Source organism: Pseudopipra pipra, chromosome 12 (genome assembly GCF_036250125.1).
Source record: "Pseudopipra pipra isolate bDixPip1 chromosome 12, bDixPip1.hap1, whole genome shotgun sequence".
NCBI classification, from domain to species: domain Eukaryota; kingdom Metazoa; phylum Chordata; class Aves; order Passeriformes; family Pipridae; genus Pseudopipra; species Pseudopipra pipra.
Genome location: NC_087560.1, coordinates 18320593 through 18340527, shown reverse-complemented (window position 1 = coordinate 18340527; position 19935 = coordinate 18320593). Strand labels below are relative to the sequence as shown.

General features: G+C 44.0%; 1 protein-coding gene across 5 annotated transcripts in view; it reads right to left on the bottom strand.

Moving 5' to 3' along the window:
* The window catches only part of LRRK1 (leucine rich repeat kinase 1), a 76980-nt gene that overhangs the window by 31923 nt on the left and 25122 nt on the right, over positions 1-19935 (bottom strand). For all 5 annotated transcript variants that reach the window (XM_064669178.1, XM_064669177.1, XM_064669179.1 and 2 more), the window contains 9 exons: positions 14003-14229; positions 13342-13469; positions 12911-13074; positions 12081-12218; positions 8302-8414; positions 7082-7158; positions 3615-3744; positions 2968-3080; positions 1903-2117 (listed from right to left, as the gene is read on the bottom strand). In XM_064669178.1, coding sequence (XP_064525248.1) covers positions 1903-2117; positions 2968-3080; positions 3615-3744; positions 7082-7158; positions 8302-8414; positions 12081-12218; positions 12911-13074; positions 13342-13469; positions 14003-14229 — 1305 coding nt within the window. The remainder of the gene's footprint in view (positions 1-1902; positions 2118-2967; positions 3081-3614; positions 3745-7081; positions 7159-8301; positions 8415-12080; positions 12219-12910; positions 13075-13341; positions 13470-14002; positions 14230-19935) is intronic.

Below are 19935 nucleotides of genomic sequence, written 5' to 3'. Positions count from 1 at the left end.
TGCCTCCAGGAAAGATAAATCAACAAGCAATTGTTAAGCATGGCTACCACTTCCCCACAGGAAATCAAGACTAATTACTCGCTACTAAAACCATAGAGGTGCCCTTGATGCTGGTAAATCTCCAGTTAATGCTGGGGATTCTCCAGTACAAACAAGGATCTCATTCTGAGCACTGTATTTCACTGCATCTGGAATAGAAACTGTTTCATCCTTGTCTGTGCCACACTTGACAGGACTGGTGAAGCTACTTATCAGCCACTGCCATGGGGAACAGGAAACCCCTGCTGAAATCACTTCCACTGAGCTCAGACTGAACCCAGCCAAGCAGAATAGGGATGATCAGAAGATGGGAAACTTCTCAGGCCTTTCATAAACACCTCCTACATGCTGCTTTGAGGTTTCTGACGTGTGTGCCACGCCAGAGATGGGCCAGAATTACAGTCACTGTAAACCAGACTCACAGATTTCTGGGGGAATATGTAAATGAAGGCCTCCCCAGCTCTGGCTCTCTTCCAAGTATCTCTGCATCCGTTCCTCCGTGCAGCCCCGCAACGGCAATAAGAGGGAGCATGGCTCTCTGCTTAAATGGCATTCAGGCTCCCAGCTGCAGTAGGAAGCACCTATATGCCTTGGAAGCTCTGTTCCTAAATCACTTGGCTCTGGGAAGGCAAGAAGCCTGTGACTGAGCAGAAAACTCAGCCACCATCCTCGGAGCATCATATAACACTGAGTGGGCTGTTTAGGGCTCTGGGTCCAAGTACTGTCTGATCCCACACAACAAGTTACCCTACGAGGTTTCAGCAAGTGTCTCAGCAGGGCTCTGATCTCCCAGCAGAGTCCCAGTGTGAAGTCTCCCAAAAACAGCTGGAAGAACTTCCATATTGTTTAAACCAAGCCCTAACTAGCACAAGGGCTGCTTTATTCATCCAAAAGACCTTCAGCTGTGAGTGCGTGTGTGGAGAGACAGAGACTCAGAGGTAGGGACAAAAGCCTGTTCAGCATCTTGATCCCACTCCAGGTCTCTGATGCTGTCTATGTTTTTATTTTATTCAATAACTCTTCAACACAAAACACACAAATCCCTTCTCCCACCAAAGTCTTCCCTTTAAGGAGCCAGCCTGTGCTTGCTCTTTTCTTTCTCTCTCTGGCCTGGCATTCTTTGCTGTAGAATAGCTGAACTCAGCAGGCTCCTTCTCCCATTCCAAAACAGTCTGGTGGTCATGGCTCTCATCTGGGAATGGAGAGCCATGCATTTGCACCCCCTCAGCTCCTACAAGATCTCAGGACCAATTCTGCAGGCTCTAATCCTTGGGCTACCATGCAGGTGGTGGACAGGGCCACCTAAAATGCTTGGATGAATTCAGCGCTCTCCAGACAAGTTCAGTATGGGTTGACACACTCCCTGAATGAGCCATCTGAGATCTGGGTGTTTAAGGTACGCCTTAGACATCCCCGGATCAGAGCAGAGGTCAGGCATCCCACCTTCCACCCACCTTCCCCACCTAGGACAGTTCTCATATCAAGGGACTCCAGCTTTAGGTACTGATGTCCCATTTTCTGGCCTCAAGTGAAAGGACAATCTGCTGTTGAGAAGTTGATTTAAAACACTCTCGCAGAATTAGTGTCCAAAGGCCACCCGAGCTAGGAGAGCCAGAATTTCAGCACAAGAGTCTACACACACTCTCTCTCTTCAGAATACTAAGTTGAGTGCTCAGGAAAACAGAACTGTCCTCTAGAAAAAACTGGAAATTAAACAGGAGTTGCAATGAGTCTAAAAACACATCACTTGCTAGACAATGGAAATTGTTTTTTGTAAAAGGGCTCACAATTTCAGCCCAAAAATTGGACACTGCAGGGCTCAAACATCTCCCTGAAGGATAAAGATCTTTGATTGGTTTTCACCTTTGCCTTGTGTCCCGCTGGCTTGGGGAGCTCCCATTTTGTCGTACGTATGGTGGCATCGCTGTGCATCATCTGGGGGACCTTCCCTGTCTGCAGGATCTCCACCAGCGTGGACTTTCCCTGTCGTGGAGGGCCGATGACGATCATCTTCATGAGCTTGCACTTCTCTGCCTTGCGCAGCTGCGCTCGCAAATACGCCAGCACCGTTTTGGGGCCTGTGGGGGGGAAGGGAATGGGCTTTATCTGGGGTTTGCAGTCAGAAACAGGGCTGCACAAAACCTGCTGCTGCAGACACATCAGCTGAGTTAATATTTTCCCTGCAGTTTCGCTGTGGGCTGAGACAACCCGGAGAATAAACAAAGAAACCTCCAGCGGACAAACCTGAGACAGAGACCCCAGAGAAAGGTCACTGCTCTGAGGCTCCACAATGGAGCACTGTAAGGAGAAACAAATGCTGGGGCTCACATGCTCCAGAAGCTGAAAGGAAACATAAAATACTAATTTAGTATTGGAAAATACTCAGTTTTTCCTTCTACTTTTATGTTTCCAGTTAAAATTAGATTTAGGCTTCAACAGTATACTGCTGGAGAAGGAATAATTCCTAATAACTTTGTTCCCACAGGACTTTCTGATTAAAAGGCACAAAAAAGAAAACAGTATTGTAATAGATCCAAAAACCTAGCAGCTCACAATACAGTCTCTTCAATGGGACTGTGACTGCTGATGCTAAACATTTCAGTCTTTAGAAAGACCATCTAAATACCCTAAAATATACACACTGAGGAAGCAAGCCACGGAATTTATCTGGCGTGCATATTGCAAATGAAATATTGCATTTATAAGTCATCATTTTAACACGTGATCTATCTTAAACTGATCCTACAGCCAGAGCTTAGCACTGGTTATCAAACTTGCAAATGTGAATAGGTTTCCCTGTGCAATTCCAGCTACCTGCAACAAGGGCTCGGGCACACACTGTCTGTTCCTGTTCTTGACCATTAAAAGGAAGAGATTTTCATTATATGTTCGGTCAGTTTAATAAAGAATACACAGGATCAGCCTTACCCTCTTTTCTGATCTCTGCAGGAACGTTACTGATATTTAGTTCCTCGATATCCAGCTGCCAGAGATTAGCCAGCTGTCCAAGTTCTGGAGGAAGCTCTCGGATACCAGGGTTACTGTACAAAAACAAATAAATCTACCAACAACCAGGCTTTGTGTGTAAGTAGCTGCTCTCACGGACTCTCACATTACACTATTCTCTCCTTGCAGAAATCTTCCATTAACATTTTAATAAGACTACTCAGCACTTTAATAGCAATTTCCATCCTAAAAGTGATGTATAACCACAATCTATCGTCTGAGGCAGACAGATGTAATCATCTTTACTGGATAGTTGAGGAAATAAAGGCAAAAATGATGAGTTATTGAATCTAACAGTACAGAAACAGACAGCAAAAAGCCAGAATGAACTAGAGGCACATTAGATTCCCAGGCCTGTGTTCAAAGCATTAGATCATCTTCCCCAATTCAAAAGACCAGCCTCCTCCTTATCTAAAGCAAACGACGGGCCCAGTTCTAACAAGGGACTGACTATTTCCAGCTTTTTGATTTCAAAAGCACTGGACATCTGGGGTGGGGCTCCACAGAAGACTGGTCACTAAAACAACATGGCAATAACACTGCAAAGCTTTTCCAGGACACAGACTTACTTTCCTAAATAAAGTTCTGTTAAACCTTTCAGAAGGCAAACGGACTGCGGGACAGAGTCCAGCTGATTGTCGTTCAGATAAAGAACCTCCAGAGAATCACTCAGAAACGCTGGAAACTCCAAAAAAGGACCTGGAACAAGACAGGAAACAAATTGCACCTTCAAAAAAGCAACAAACAGGCATCAAGGCTCTGAACCAAGAGCTTCACCTGAACTTTGTAGGCAGGACATGAGGTCACATTCACTGGCAGGGACCACCATGAAGTAAGAGCAGAAAAGCAAATGGCCTTCAGTGACAATCAAACATCTGTGTTCACATCTCAATGTTTTAATATCACGGTGATGCCTGTGTTTGAAGGTGACAGTGTCCAGGACTTCTGGGGTGTGAGAGAGGAAGTCCAAGACTGCCATAACGACTATACATCAGGGGACGAGTGGCACTGTGGAATAGATGGTAATATCTTGTGAACTGCCCCTGTTCCAGCCTAACAGCTGGCAGTGAAAGGGCATATGGAGGGCACAACTGGTTCTCAACATGGCACTGAAAGGGCATGCCAGTGGCACAACTGGTTCTCAACATGTTTTTTCCATATTGCCTGAGAAAAGCCAGAAGCCAGTCAGAATTTATGGTCAGGCCCCCACGTTGCATCCTGGAGTAATTTATGGTGGATCAAAGTCAACAACAACAGAGAAGAAAACCCAAACTGCAGCTGACAGACTGATATATGCTGCCTCTAAAACACACTCGCGTTTACCCCTCTGTTCTGTTTTACTTTGCAAGGACTCAGGGCACGTCAGACTCTCTCCATGTCTGAGCAGCAGATTGCGTATTTTGGGAGCAACCCAAGTAATAACAGCAACAACTGCATGGTTGAGTTGCTGCTGCTGGAGAGGTTCAAAGGGAAGTTCAGCTGGTTCCAAAGAGCATCATTTTGCTCCACAAATTGCTCCTGGGATAGGGGCACGAAAAGCTGCCATGAATTGTGTTGCTGCATTAAGTGTCACATTTATCTACCAAGGAGCATCCTGAAGTCAAGGAAAACCAGGTAGATTTTGAGTCTGATTAGGAAAGTACAACCAGCACCACCTGCTGCCTCCATGGTCAATCAAAGCAACTCCCTGAGATGTGAGACCCTGCCTTCCTCAAGGACAGGACAGTTCCACTTCCACCAAGATCTCCTTCCCTTACAGAGAAGAGTTGAGGAACTGTAACCAGACTTAGCCGAAAAAGAAAAAAGAAAAAGAAAAGAAAATGGAAGAGGTTTTCTCAGGAGAAAACTCCCCAGTTCTAATATTAACAGCATTTTCAGCCTGAGCTGTGATCAGAAAAGGAGTAAGATAGAGTCCCACTGTCTGCAGGGGTGTTTCATATACGTGACAGGACTGACTGGTGTGGGCAGAGTGTCACAGTCTGCCTTTGAGTTTTCAAATAAAAAATCATCTTTGGGATTATTTTAGGAGAACAGCAGGCTTATTCATGGATGCAATTCACTTCCTTTCTGGCTCATCGCCGGACTTAAACTTTTCATTGTTCCTCTTCAATATGCACCTAGGCACAGACAGATTTAGTCCCCCTTGGACACGTAGGAGCAACCACCTAAAATAGCAGCAAGGGTCTGAATTCACCAAAGAGTCCCAGGTGGAAAGGGGTGTACTATATTGGAAGCAAGCTCGAGGTGTTTATGAATTGTAATTATTTATTCATGAGTTATTTAAGATTTCTCTGGCTTGAGCTCAAATTTTCTTTTAAAGAACTGTAGAAAAATTAAAACAAATCCCATCTTGAAAATATATTTTTGGATGAGTAAACACCACCAACGCCACATGCGTGTGCAAGAAGTTATTCTGAGATTTATCAATCAAGTATAGTGAGCATCCATAAATTATTCTCTTAAAATAATCTAGACTTAAGTAAACAGCTTTGTTGGTAAATCAGATGAAAACCTGCCCCCCCCCCTCCCTCACCAGGAGGCTTCTGTGAGCAGCTGATGTACTCCAGCTTCTGTTTTCTCTTGATGTTCTTTAAATTCTTGGCCACATCCTCTAGTCTCACCAAGCTATACTTGGCAGAGGAACAGAGAGAAGAGGATGAGCTGGCTTTGCTCTGTCTCTGTGGCTATTCAATCATGGCACCAGCCAGGTGGGCTACTCTGTGCCCTCCTGCAACCTGAGGCCACCTGAGGCAGCTCAAAGTTGCACCAGGGTATGATGTGCCAAGGCTTTCAAATGCTACTAATGCAGAGTCCATCCTCTCCTCCTTTATGCAGGGGGTTATGCTGAGTTTGCAGCATGTAGACATTTCCATTAGGACAGCAATTCTCTTTTTAAAGCTGGTTTTAATTGCCTTTGCCTGCTGTTCCTGCCTTCCTCTCCCCATTTTTACATGCTGCTGTAGCACTTCACAGAGAAGCTGTGAGGATATGTCAGACTGCACAGATTCACAAGATTCAGACTCCTTCTCTAGTTGTTCCATGTTCAGGACTTCACCAATGTCACAGCATTTCTATTTGCATTTCCTACTTGTGACACAGAGCAGACCAACCTCTGCTCCTCCTTAGGGTGCACAAACACTTTTCTGCACAGCAGCCTCTACTTCCATGGACAATAAAATGAGTAGGATTAGCTTTCCCTGGAGGTCCAGGTAGAGCTTCTGCCTCCCAGATGAGCAGACTGGAGGTAAGGATCTCAAGCCCTAACCTACAGCTATGGCTGTATGTGCTGCATTTACCAACTTTGAGATCATACACAATTTTCAGGGGAAATGAGGGGAGTATTTGCTGCAGGAGGGTCTCCCTCCCACGAGCAGCTGAGGGCTGCTTGGATGTGTTCAGGGAGGCATTGGCTCTATCCCATTCTGCAGTTGGCAAGCAATGCTTTAGAGCCAGGCATTCTGCGGGCAGCCAGAGCAAGAAAGCTCTCTAAGTGCTTTAAAGTAAAACAAATAAACAAAAGAAATGGAGACAAATCCCACAGAGATCAGGAAGCAGTGCAATATCTGAAGATATTCCTTTGTTCTCTCTGGGATTTCACGTGCACTAATCCACAGCATTTCTTCTGCTCTGCCCCAAACTGTGGGTGCAAATCACAGAGAGAGGGGAAAACGTGCCATTTACAAAGTCAGCAACAGAAACAACTCTAAGAGTAACAGGGGTAATTATGGGTTAATTTCCTTTCAACATACCAGTCAGAACTCTGGCTACAAAGCATAACCTTCATGAAAAGAACAAAAGCTCTGTGAAAGAAACAGGTTTCACTCATTTTTCATCTTTCTATATTGAAGGTACCAGCCAGCTACACTATTTCTTTAGAAAAATTTTATCTAAACATATTTGGTCTCAGTTAAATGCTGTTGCACTTAAAATCCCAGATGAATTTACACTGATTTCCTTCCAACCAAACTCCACAGATTCCTGCTGCTTCCCATCTCACCTGGCACTCTCATTACTTGCCTCCCCACGTCCCCCTTACCTGCCTCTGGGCCACCACGCACCCTGTTCTTCGTGGTGAAAAAGGGAATTCGCTTTGTTTTAAATCCCTCGTCGCTCCTGTGGGACAAATTGTGAAATTTGGAGAGAAGAGCTTGGACAAGGCATTGAGCTGCATGCCCAGGATACTACATGGTGGACAGTCTGGCCCCATCAAGGCTGTTGATCCACAGCACAGCCTCTTACACATTCCCATCTGCCTTGGAGGGACGGGACTGAAACCTGCTGTGCAATCACAGAGTCAGACTCCACCAACACTTGTCCAGGCCCAATGGTTTTCTCCTGGCAAATCAACAGAGCTCCTCAAGGCAGCACTTCCAGCTCCCAGGGCGAGAGCACTTGACCCCCAGCTTTATGGGTGTCAAGGTTAAGTGGGTTGTCAGACAGCAAATTGAAGAAGCTCCACAAGAAGCACCAACCTGCTGCCATTCCCTGCCCTCATCAGAGGGTCTCTGACAAGATGACCCACCAACATGACTCTGGAAATGCACTGAGACATTCAAAAAATGGCAATCTGTCTTTTGTAGCTGACACAGCAGCTCCTAAGGACTCCAAAAAATGTGTTGGACAGGCACCCAAATGAGGAGATATCAGCGTGACACGACACAGTGCAGTTTTGGAGAAGATTAGGGACCTTTAACTCTCTATGTTAAACATCCCTATTGGAATTGCTAAACAGAAGAACATCACTCTTTTATTGGATGACCTTTTTAACATCAGTCTTAGAATCATAGAATCCTTCAGAGGTTGGAAATCTTCTCTACGAATTTACAGCTGGTTACACTTCCATTTAAAAACTCAAGATTTTTCTTTTTTTCCAAAACAATCCTCCCACACTACAAACTGCAGTCCAGCCAGATGGTTTGTGGTTAAGATCTGCTCCCCACAAACTGGTTTTTGTAGTAATGAACCGCACACTGGGTTAAAGAAATTCCTACATGCTCTGAAATTAAAGTGCCATTATCAGTAATCTATCCACTTAATAAATGATATAGTGTGCTAAATGCCCAAAGAATTAGCAAAGGATAATTCATCACTGTCACAGACACACAATATACTGAGGGACATGGTATGTGGATATCAATGCCTTCTATGCAGGTGATTAATTCTCTCCTGACACCCTTTGTGTTACACGAGGGATCGGGTTTGCTATTATTTCTTCAGCTTTTGTTTTCTCAGCCAAAATCTGAAAGAAACACTTACTTCCCAAGTTGGTTTTTTGAAAGATCCAGTGATTTAAGTTGTTTGCAATTCCACTTATCCTGCGAAGGCAACGTAACTAACTGATTTCCCAGCAGCTTCAGGGACACCAAAGCCTAAAGAGAGGAACAGCCTGGAGTTAGAAGACAGAGTGCACCAAACACACAGAAAGAGCTTTTTTAGTGTGGCTATTAAATAACAGAAACACCAAGAAAGTACATCTTATTCATCAGAACATCCTGTCCGTGCTGCCCAGCATGCAAACATTTCCTTCTTGTCCCCAGCAAGCATATTCTGCACGGAGCAGCACCACTCTCAGCTCTGGGAGATTATTAGTCTACTTGCTGACAGATGCACTTGGAAACAACCCATGCAAGAGGACATTTCACTTTAAGTGAGGAAACCTTTCCAAATGGAAAAGAACAGTATGATTTACCAACACAGCATGCCACGTACGGATGAGAATATACGTATATATGTGTGTGTGTGTGTGTGTGCAAACTGCTGTTCAGAGTGGGCTTACACCTGTTGTGTATGAATAAAATCAAGATACAAAACATGAACTGCTTCACACAAGGAAAGATTTTAATTGGGTTTTTATTACATCTCTAATAAAGTGGAAAGGATTTAAATTAGCTCTCCAAGATCTATACAAGTTACCCATCTAGTTTTTTTCCCCACTCCCACCAGAGACAGAAATTTTAAAACCAAGTGAAGCTGACCTGACGCTGTACAGTTAACACCATACAGACAGGATTCAGTTGGAAATACCACAAATAAGGTTAAACATGAGGTCTCCTTTACACTTAACTGAAATATAAAAGAAAAAAATGCAGTTCCCATTCAAATCTGTGAAGTTTATGCTCTTCCATCTGTCCTTAATAATGTTGAGGCTCAAATGATCATTTTCATTTGGTTGAAAATCCAATTTTCCACTGAGAAACAGTCTTCTATGTAGAGTTTCCAACCAAGTTTACTCTGCAAGTTCCCCCCATGAAAACTGAGATAAGCAGAATGTCAGCTGAATTATCTCATGCCACAACTACAGCACTATTAATGAATTATACCCCACGGAAATCATGTTTTACCAGCAGAGACTTCAGCTTCAAGTATGTTAAATGTTTTATGTGCTCCACATAATAATAAAGGTTTATGCCCCTTTTCATCGAGCAGGATTAACAATGTCTCACAAAGTTTGTTGGCCTTCCTCCCCTTTTCTTAGATTGGAAAAATATGAGGTATCCACGTGACAGAGACGATGGACAACCAGCAGTTGCTGGAATGGGAATTATCATGCAAAATGCTCCCTCTAGTGATGCGAGAGGGGCCTTGCTGGGATTTGGGAAACGTGGAGCAAAATAAAAGAACTGAAGACAGGCAGAGTGAGCCACTGGAGGAAAGGGTTGGAAAACTGAGTCCTGACAGCCAATGCTTTTACCATCACTAGTCTTCCACTGGCTCCACCTCCCTTTGGAAGGAAGGCCCAGCCCGCCCTCGGCGCCTGGTGTGGAGCTCTCTCCAAGTACCAGCATGGGGCTGTGCAATGACAATGCCTCAGACTTCTCCCCAAAACATCCCTGAGCAGGGGGTGGGAGGAAAGGGAGGCTACACGTTCCAGAATTAGCACAGACTCGGTCCTGTGTGGTCTAGCTGGGGTGCTTCGTTCTCAGTCAGCTGTATCCGTGTTACATGTCCCCCCAAACACTGACAAAGGCCACTCTCCAGGGAGGTGAGAGCTGGTGAGATTCTATTCAATGCTTATGTGCTGTCTCCATAGGGAAAATTAGTGATTTTCAACTGGCTCTAGTTCTTCATGACTGTAATTCTGGAGATGTCTAGTCCTTGTTTAGCAATTGCCTCTTCTCTCTCATCTCTAACTTCTCCATTTTTGCTGCCTTACAGGATGAGAAAGGGGCCTCCAGAAGGGACACAGTGGCAGTGGTAGACAAACTTCTCTCAAACCTGCTGCCACAGTTGCAAAAAGAGTGTTAGATTATACTTGAGGGAAGGAACTGCAGCATTCAGATTACAGTGCCTCAGTCAGCTCATGATGTGGAAAAGCTGACCAGAGTCCTACTGGAATAATTCCACCCAGGGAGGGTCAGGTGTTTTCAAGAGAAGTAAACTAGTCTAGAGAACTAAGACCTGGTTTGGAGAACATATGGCTGGTTCCTTCAGAAGGCAACATCCAGGAAAGTTGAGGAGGTTTCTGCTTCCCTTAACACCACATTTCTAGCATATACATCATATCAGCAACTGTGAGCTGGTCCCAGTCTCAAGATTCCTCCACAAACCATGCAAAGGGCAGTGCTAAACTACAAGTCCCACCAGTCTAGGTCAGAGACATGCTTTCAAGTCACAGGCCTCCTCTGCTTTCCACTTTTCCCAGGGAGAAGACAGTTCACTGCTGTTCCTACACAACAATAATACATTATATGTAGGAACATGTTACTGCCCATTTCCTCCCCTTCTCACATTTGCTTCTGGAGAGGGCTGGATTGTGAGTGCAGCCCTATTCACCAGCAAAAACTCTACCACCAAGGAGTAGCCCAAGTCAGGGCTCACCTAGGCATGGACTTTCACCTTCTATTTGCTCACTGCACTCCAGTCCTCAGGGGACTGGAAATATCTGCTATTTATTTCTTTTATGAAGACGTATGGACAAAAACTGACACAATTTAGGGCAGCCAAAGCTCGCTAACTTTGAAAACAGACCATCAGCAGGGATGGCACTGAGGTCTCTGACCCTCTTTACTGGTGCCTTTGCACCCCTCAGCGGCCTCTGGGCAGCAGCACCCAAAAACTGTGCCCTCAAAGCACCATCTAGTGTTTAATACCCGTCATGGTGGCTCCCACCCACTGGGATGATTCTGAATGCATCCAGAAAAACCAAGTTTCGGAGACAATAGTCCATAGGATTCATTCTGTTTCAGGAGAAATGCCAATTGAAAACAAATGGCTCCCAGAGAGCAAAGCCAAATCTGCAGGGATCATTGAGGAGAAACGAGGGAGTTCAACCCTCAGTACTTTTGTTCCAGCAGGAGTAAAAGGCACCTTTTCAGAAGACTCCTGAGATCCAAACTGATCCATCATTTCTGCAACCTTTCCACAGAGCCAGCAGTGAAAAGCATGAAACTTCTGCACAAAGATTTACCTCTGTTTCTCTCTCCACGACCCCCAGTTTCTGGAAGGGAAGCTTGGAGGCAAACCTCAAGTTCTGCCTTGTTTTCATGTCAAAACTATGTGACACCACATATTCTGACGAATTTTGATGTAAAACTATGGATCTGTGTCTCATCTACTGGCAAGAAATATTTAATCTACAAGCTGAAAGATTACAAAGGTCCCAAGTAGCATTGTTTAGGGCATTCAAACATGCTGTTCTCAGCACAGAAAGACTAACTCTTAATTACACAACACTGGTGTGCCAGATGGAGAAAAAACACAACTATCTGCGAGCATTTTCAAGTACATCAGTATTTCAGTGGTTGGAGCTCAAAGCTACAATGCTGTTCTGGTTCTGTTCCAAACTGTGCTCCCAATTTCTGAAAACAATAGGCATCCAAAGAGTTCTTAAAACACCTGTGTCAAGAGCTATCACACTGGATGAGGGACTGAATGTAGTGATTCAGGTGGTTCCAGGCTGCTCAGAGACCCTCTGCAGTTGCACCAACTCAAAACTGCACACAGTCCCCCACCTTAACCAGCAGCCACTGCTGGGACCTCAAGGTCTGAGTCAGTACTAGGAGAAATACTGTGAAGTATGAAGAAATGACACTTACTTCAAGCTGAAAGAGTCCTGGTGGAACTTCTTTCAGTGAGTTCTCAGAAAAATCCACTTCTCTCAGGTGATTTTTCCAGAAAATAGTCAATGCATCAGGTAGGAATTCCAGAGAGTTTCTAGATGCCTTACAACATTTCTAGACAATATAAAAGAAAACACACAGAGTAGTAATCATCTCTTTAAATAATGAGGCAGCTGAGCTGTCACATGTTAAAGGCATTTATAAATTCATTCTAGGTAATCACTTTTAAATATTTTGATCTAGCTAAATTATTGCTCATGCAGGCACATGGGATTTGCTAAGGAGATCCACTCAACTGATGGGCAAATTCTTTGGTGGGCAAAAAGTATTTCAAAAGTTATTTTGAAAATCATCCCCATTTGCTTTTCAACCACAAACAAACACTTCACCAGAGTATACTGTTCTGTTACAATAACAAGGAATGAAATCACAGTGATGGGTCGATATAGATGTCCTACTTAGCCATGGGTTTGGGCAAAGTTAGCTTTGAATAAAGGCTGAGTGTTCTGCAAAATGATCCTAACAACAATCACGCTCATATGAACTACAGAGAAAACTAATACATCCATGTAATAGGACATGTTTCTAGAAGTTTTCCACCAAGGCCATCAACACGGTGAGAACAGGGCAGAACCTCAGAGAGAATTGATCTGAGACCCATAAACCAAATCAGGCAGGGGAACTTCTACAGAAACAGAACACCCTTTAAACACTTGACAGCTTTTCAAGCACCACATTATATATTTTGCATTGTTTCAACAGCTTTTTCAGCCTCTGACTCTGTTCAGCTGAGCAGTTCAACTTACCAAGGGGCAGGCCCAGGGATCTGGAAACACTTTCAGCTGATTTCTGGAAACATTCAGTATGTTTAGGGACTTGAAGCAGTATAGAAAAACCGTTGGAAGTTCCACCAACCTGTTGTCAGAGATGTCAAACTCCTGCAGCTTCCTTAAACCAATCCAATTAGTTGCTAGAAAACACGAAACATTGTGGACTTGGTATAAGCATGACAGCACTCTGATCCAGCAAGAGTAACAACACTTACTTGCTAGATAAAAGCCAAAGGATTTCATAAGGGTTAAAGAACAACCAGGTCTTTTAATGTACTTCAGACAAAGGACTGAGAGACACTGAGCATCTCCACCTAATACTCATTTTAAGTCATTGTTATACCAGTCTGGGGTCCTCCTCTGCAACTCAGCCTTGAAATGTAAGCAAAATACTGCACTGTACGTACTGTTTTCCTCGTCAAATAACTTCTCCATATAGTTTTTGGAAGCGATGAGTTTTTTAAGGTTTTTAAGATGTAGGAATCCAGTAGGGAGAGTAGAGAGCCTGTTGCTGGATACATCGACCTCAAGTAACCTGTGAATACAGAACATAGTCAGTCAGGCATCAATAAAATGCTAGCAAAGAATCCTGTTGCCATAGACATCTTTTTTTTTACCAGGACAGCTTTAGTTCTGAATGAAAGCAGCTGAAATGTGCCTCACCAGGCAAAGCATAAAGCCCTAATTAGAAAATTAACCCTTCCAGGGAGTGAAGTGGTCTGGATAGACAGCAGACCAGATCATTGATATCAACCAGTAAACATCAATCTGAGTCAGCTCAGGTCTCAGTCTTAGAGGAATGGGGCTCACCAGAACTCGAGAAAAGCAGAGGCAACATGAGACAATACAGGAATGAAAGTCCCTACAATTGTCCTGATGACAACTAACTTGGAAGTACTGAGAACACAAAAGTGCAAATCCTGAGTTAAACCTTGCAGCAGACAGAAAACAAACCAAGAAGCTCCTGCAGTATGCTCTTCACTCACACAGTTTCACACGAGCACATGGACTCATTTGAACCTGCTCTCCATAGGGGTTCAGTCTGCTGCAGGCATCCAGTGCACACACCTTGTACATATGATTTCATCAGATGACTGTACACTGGGTAACTCCGTCAGCTGATTGTCAGCCAGGCTGAGCTTCCTGAGGTTTATCAGGCCCCATGGGATCACAGATGGAAGGGAGACCAGGCAGTTGGCAGAGAGATCAAGCTCAGTTATCTGACAGGAGATATCTATCAGCCAGTCTAGATCCACCCAGGGCAGTTTGAGGTTTGACCAGTTCACACACAAAGCCTGCATATATCAAAGACAGAAGAGAAAACCACATTAGTGAAGTCCCAGTTGCTCTCGGCCTGTCTTACAGCACTGGGAATCTGGCAGAGCAGAGCACAGACCATAAACATTTTGCTCACTTTCCAATCTGCTTCTAGGAACTAAACTGACTCAGAGATGAAATCATGGCTGGATATCAGCAGCTCCTGCTGTATCTGCTCCATGATCTCACTCCAAAGACCATAAGCACACACAAGCAGGGGGCCTGGACTTCTTTCCAAGTCCATACACCAGCTCTAGCGAGCCCCTTGCCTGAGACCAGCACACCCCAGTCTCTAATGGTGAGTTTTCATGGGGCTGGATGTCCCACAGGACACATTCCACCCCACACCAGCAGCATGTTATGAACAGATCACAGAAACCATCCTGAATCCAGACTTCACTGACAGAACCTCGCTCTGCCCCTTGGACATGGTCTGCATTGCTGCCCACATCTCCAGGGGACTTTGGACACCAACAGAAGCTCCAAGAGAGCCCTGAGGAGCCCTGTGGATCAGGGAGCCTCTGACAGATCATTCCTTGTGCATCTGTAGAGAGGACAGGGACAGATCTGCTGAGTGTGGAAATGACTTTCCAGAAAGAGGTCTGTTGCTGCAGTCATTAATCTATGCCCAGACACTGCTCTTCCACCTTAAACCTTCCAACAACAAGCAGCCAAACCGTTTTGGGAGAGGTTTAGGTTTTGCAAAGGAACACCTGGAAAAGGCAGGGGAAGGCAAACAACTCCTGTAAAGCATTGCTAAACACTAGAAATTTGCTCAGTATCATTTAGGAAGACATTTTAGTTTCTGAGAGACATGATATTGGCCATTGCCTCCTTTCTAGACAATGTTCTGCTGCTTTTGACAGTAAGACGAGGAAGTCATTTTCTCCTCTTTTGAGAAAAAACAGAAGCTGTTCTGAAAGGCATCACTACTTATATCCAGGCTTGAGCTTGGACAGAAGAAAAAATGAACATACAGTGGTCATCGACGCAAGGAAACAACCCAAGGCCTCATTTTCAAGATCACCTCATTGCATTCCAATCTATGTTCCAAAATACACATTTGTAAAATGCTATTCCCAAAACATTTTCATACACTTGGTATTTTTGACATAACTCATCCCCAAAACAGCCTCAATGGAATGATCATTAATTCTCCACCAGGAGGCAGCAAGGACCCAACAGCAAATTAATTTGCTTTCCAATGCTCAGTATTTAGCTCTGAAGACTTTAAACCCCAGATTTAAAATGAAAAGGAATATATTTTGGGAAGGGAGAGAAATAAAAGAGAAACAAAGGTCTATCTCAAATGGTTATTTGAGACTCAGAACTCCAAGTAATGTAGATCAGACTGTTCAAATGTGTAGGAGAATGGAACAAAGGGTAAGCACAAACAGTTGCACTTATTGGCAGCAATTGTACTTAGTGTAGACACAGTGCTTTTCAAATCTTTCCTAGTGAGGTCTCAAGACAGCCCTGCAAATATGAATGGAAATATTATGCCCATTGTATCACTGGGGAAACCAAGGTAGAAAGCACAAGCTGTTTGTTTAAAAGTTACATTCACCATCACACCACAAGGCATCCCTGTAAAACATTACAAGCCAGCAGCAACAAGAAATCAAATTAAGCAGAGTATCCATTGCTACTGCAAAATACACAATATCCAAAGGTAGTTACACTGCAAAGCTTCACACTGACACTAAACAGTAAAATGCTTTACCCTCGATTTTCCAAGTCTTAAAGGCTTCCTGCTTACAAACTCTTGTTTTAAATTCTGTATGTAGTTTTGGTAAGTTCCTCTCACCTGCAACACATACCAAAAATCCCCAGGCCTAGGAAAAAAGTATTTGTCCTTGAGTACACGACTAAGGCAGTAATAACAAGACCTACAGCCTTTTTTTATGGTGTGCAAGCAGGACCATGTCTCTCTGCTGCTTCTCTTTGCAGACTGATACCCACCTCTATTTTGCATCTAGATTGCTATGTATCCTTTCCCTCAAAAATGCAGAGCCATGGCCTCAGGGTATTTAACGTGATAAAAAGATACCTGCAGAATTCAGACAGTGCCTCCCCAAACCACAGACGAGATTGTGAAATCCAGCACCTGCTATGAACGCTGCAGGACTGGTGTCCTGCCTCCAAGGCAGCTTTTTGAATCTCAGCAATCAGTGCCCTCCTTCCCACTCAATCCTCCTTCCCATCCACAGCCAAGGACTGACAGTGCCTCTTCCACCTGAGTGCTGCAAACTGGGGGATCGGCCCTTTCATCTGACTTAGGGACAGTGGACCAAATACATCCTGGTACCAGTGACCTGGTGTCAGGGGAGTTACCTCAGCAGTTTACTTGGAACAGGACTCCGCAGTGAAAATGTAATTAAGTGAAAGAAAGCCTGACAGCAATGCCACAGAGGGGATTTCCTCCCCAACTCATACTTAATCATCCCCACTATCTTCCTAGGAAAGCCTGTTTCTTTGATGCCAAAGGTCTATGATGCCAAATGTGCAGAACATGGTGATCAATCCAATCCTGCTCTGTTTGGAATCAGCTGGGGAGCTCTGTGCTCAAATGACAGACAGAGGATGTCAGCTCTGGGCACAGCCTGACTCCAGGCACCTCACTGCTCCTCAGAAGGGCAAGTAAAACCTCTGCAGACTCCCCTCTCTTGCCAAAGGCAGGATTTCTCAATATAACCCCTGAAGACTAAACTGAAATCCTCAACAACACCAACGTCAGGGGATGCACTGAAGAAGGCAAGAGACTGGAAATTGTGCAGAAGCAGGAAACCCCGCTGCTCTTGGGCAAAGGATCAACTATAAATATGAAAAATATTTACTTAAATCTGAGACTGTCTGGTAAGGTGATTAAAAAAGGCTGTTGTGCATTTCTCCTAAATGACGTGACGTGTCCCAACAGAACCTCGCTCCTGCCATACGTGGGATATTCTGAGGATGGTGATCTGCTTCCTCCATCAATAGCACTGCTGTGAATCTTGAGTGGGACTGCTGCAGATCTGTATACTGATGGTGATGTAACCAGGATGTACCAGGCAGGGGATAAAAAAAAATGAGAGCAGGATCCCACACATACATACACATTTGTATGCTTGTATATAAAATTATTGGTAAAATATTTCCTAGGGAAAATGCAGCAGCCCAAGCTCTGTAATGGAAAAATTAAATATATCTCCCACTGCACACACTGGAAACTTACATTTATCTCCATGCTGACTACACCTATCAAAGTCTGGAATCTGTGCCAGGCCACTTTACTGCAGAGGGTCTTTTTGGCATTTGTTACCTGTTCCTGTAAAAATGGACCACTTCCTCTCTTTAGCAAGACTGTGGCTTGCTGTGGGGATAAATTTATGCCAGGGGGGCAAAAAAAAGGAGAAACAGATATTAGAAAAATGAGATGTAACTCCTCTTGTCTCAGCAAGGGCAGCACTGCTCGGTGCAGTGGCTGTCTGGAAGGTGTGGCAGCCAAAACGAGCTCTCCAAGCACATTTTATGCATAGCTGGAGCATTCACTACTGTGAAATCCATCAGAGGTCAACTGTGCAGTGCTTCCACTCAGAGATAGCACAGATGGGAGAAACCCTTTTGAAGTTCTGGGCTCACTCTGAAATGCTCAGTGCTTGGTCTGCCCTGCCCAAGAGGAGAGGCTTTCTGACATCCAGCTCGCTGCCACACACCACAGCCCAGTCCTGCTTCCTCCCAGAGCAAAATCCATCACAGCACTGACACAAGAAGACTTGAATTCATGAACCTTCTGAGACAAGGAGAAAGCACTGGGACTGTTTGTTTGCAGCTGCTGTGAAGTTGTGTTTTAAAAGATTATCAGGGCGTGTGACTATCCCTTCCCAGAGACCTGAGCTCTGCAAACAAACTGGGACAGATCTTCCCGAATTTGTCCCAGTCTGCCAAAGTGAATTCAAAGAGAAAGCATTAAATAAGCAAACATATTAAAAATAAACAGCTACTAGAAAAAACAAGGTCAAGTTTCTGGTTTTTTTTCTTTGCTTTTTTCTTTCTTTTTAAACCTGGCCCTTCTGGCAATTAGCTGATGTTTTAAGACTGCTCTCTTCTTCTTCGCTCAGGGTGTGACAACAGCAAAGCTGAGTCATTTTTACAGCAGCTAAGTTAAATATTGCCAGCAAATTCACATGGAAAACAGACCTCTTCCCTGTGATTCAAACATTTATTCCAAGTTTATTCAAGCTGAATTATCCAGTTGGATTTTTTTTCTTCTTCTAAAAGGCATGTAGTTTTATCAACTCTTATCCCACATCTAGGATTCAGCTTCCTTTTGTTTACTTGTCAACAAAATTAAGAACAGCACAGGGAGGGTTCTAAATCTGCTGATTGAACCTAACCAAGTCAAGCTCGCTTATGTGGCCTGTAGTCACTAACACTCAGAACACCATCAGCAACCCAGTGAGAGGGTTTTGGCAGGAAAACAGAGAATGGAGAACTTTGCAAAACTCTGAAAACCTCTCTGCTTATTTTTACTTAACACCAAAGCAGAATCAACAGCCTGCAATGTTACAAACTGAGCAAACAGATACTTGACTGGACTGATTAGGGACATCTTTGCACTGCAAAAAATTTTATGACCTGATGAAAACTATAACTATTGAAAGCTCAGGGCTCTGATGTTCCTATTCAGTGTTGGATAAACTACATAGTGACGAGGTGAAAATGAAAAATGCCTGATCATAATTCGCTGGGTAACAGTGTAAATAATATGAAATACTACGTGCTTCCCTATAAAGCAGTAACAGTGTGAGACATTCCTCAGTTCTGAACAAAGGACATTTGGATAATAGAGATTGAGAGTACAAAGAATATAGCCTTGTCATCAAAGACATTTAATAATAATGAAAGGTATTAATACGCTGCATGAAAACGATGCCACTCAACTGTAGATCTCAAAGCATCCATCTCAAAGTACTAAGCCTTCCAACAGTTGTGGGATTTGAGGAGTTTAAATCTCCCCATTTTGCAGTGGGAGAAAGAGAGACACAAATGAATTACCAAAACGGTCAAAAGGTTGTAAGTGGCTAAATATTAGTCTTCAATATTAGTTTTCAACTGCTTTTTGTCAGCCTCTGTGTCCCACCAAAAAACGTTTCTGTGGGACAAGTACAGTTCAAGTAATATGATCTGATCACACACCAAGCTGCTCCAGAAAGCCACATCTGTCCTTAGCAAGTGACAGTGAAGCCTACCAGGCATCTCTTACTGGGATGAGATCCTACATGAGGATCTCAAGTAGGAAAGATGCTGATGTGAGTTTGCTCTGCTCATGCTCCACATTGCCAAAAACCTCATGAGCCCATTTGTATGTGCTGTCCCTGAGCTATCAGACACAGGAGGGTTCACTCTGTGCCACATTGGCACTCTGGGACAGCACAGAGCTTGTGGCATCAACCAGAAGGAACAACAAAAACCCAGATGAAGTGATTACCCCGCGGTCACAGAGAAAACCTGTGCTAGAAGAAGCCCAGCTTCTCCTTTGGAAGACTTTGAGATTAAAGTGGATGTTTCCTTTCCCCAGCACATGCCTGGTCCACACAATGGTGTTTGAGTTGCCACGTGGAAGCTGTCACACACCCTGTCTTGCACAAGGCTGTTTAAAGGCCATTTAAAGGCCTAATGTTTTACATCTTGTAATTCAGCTC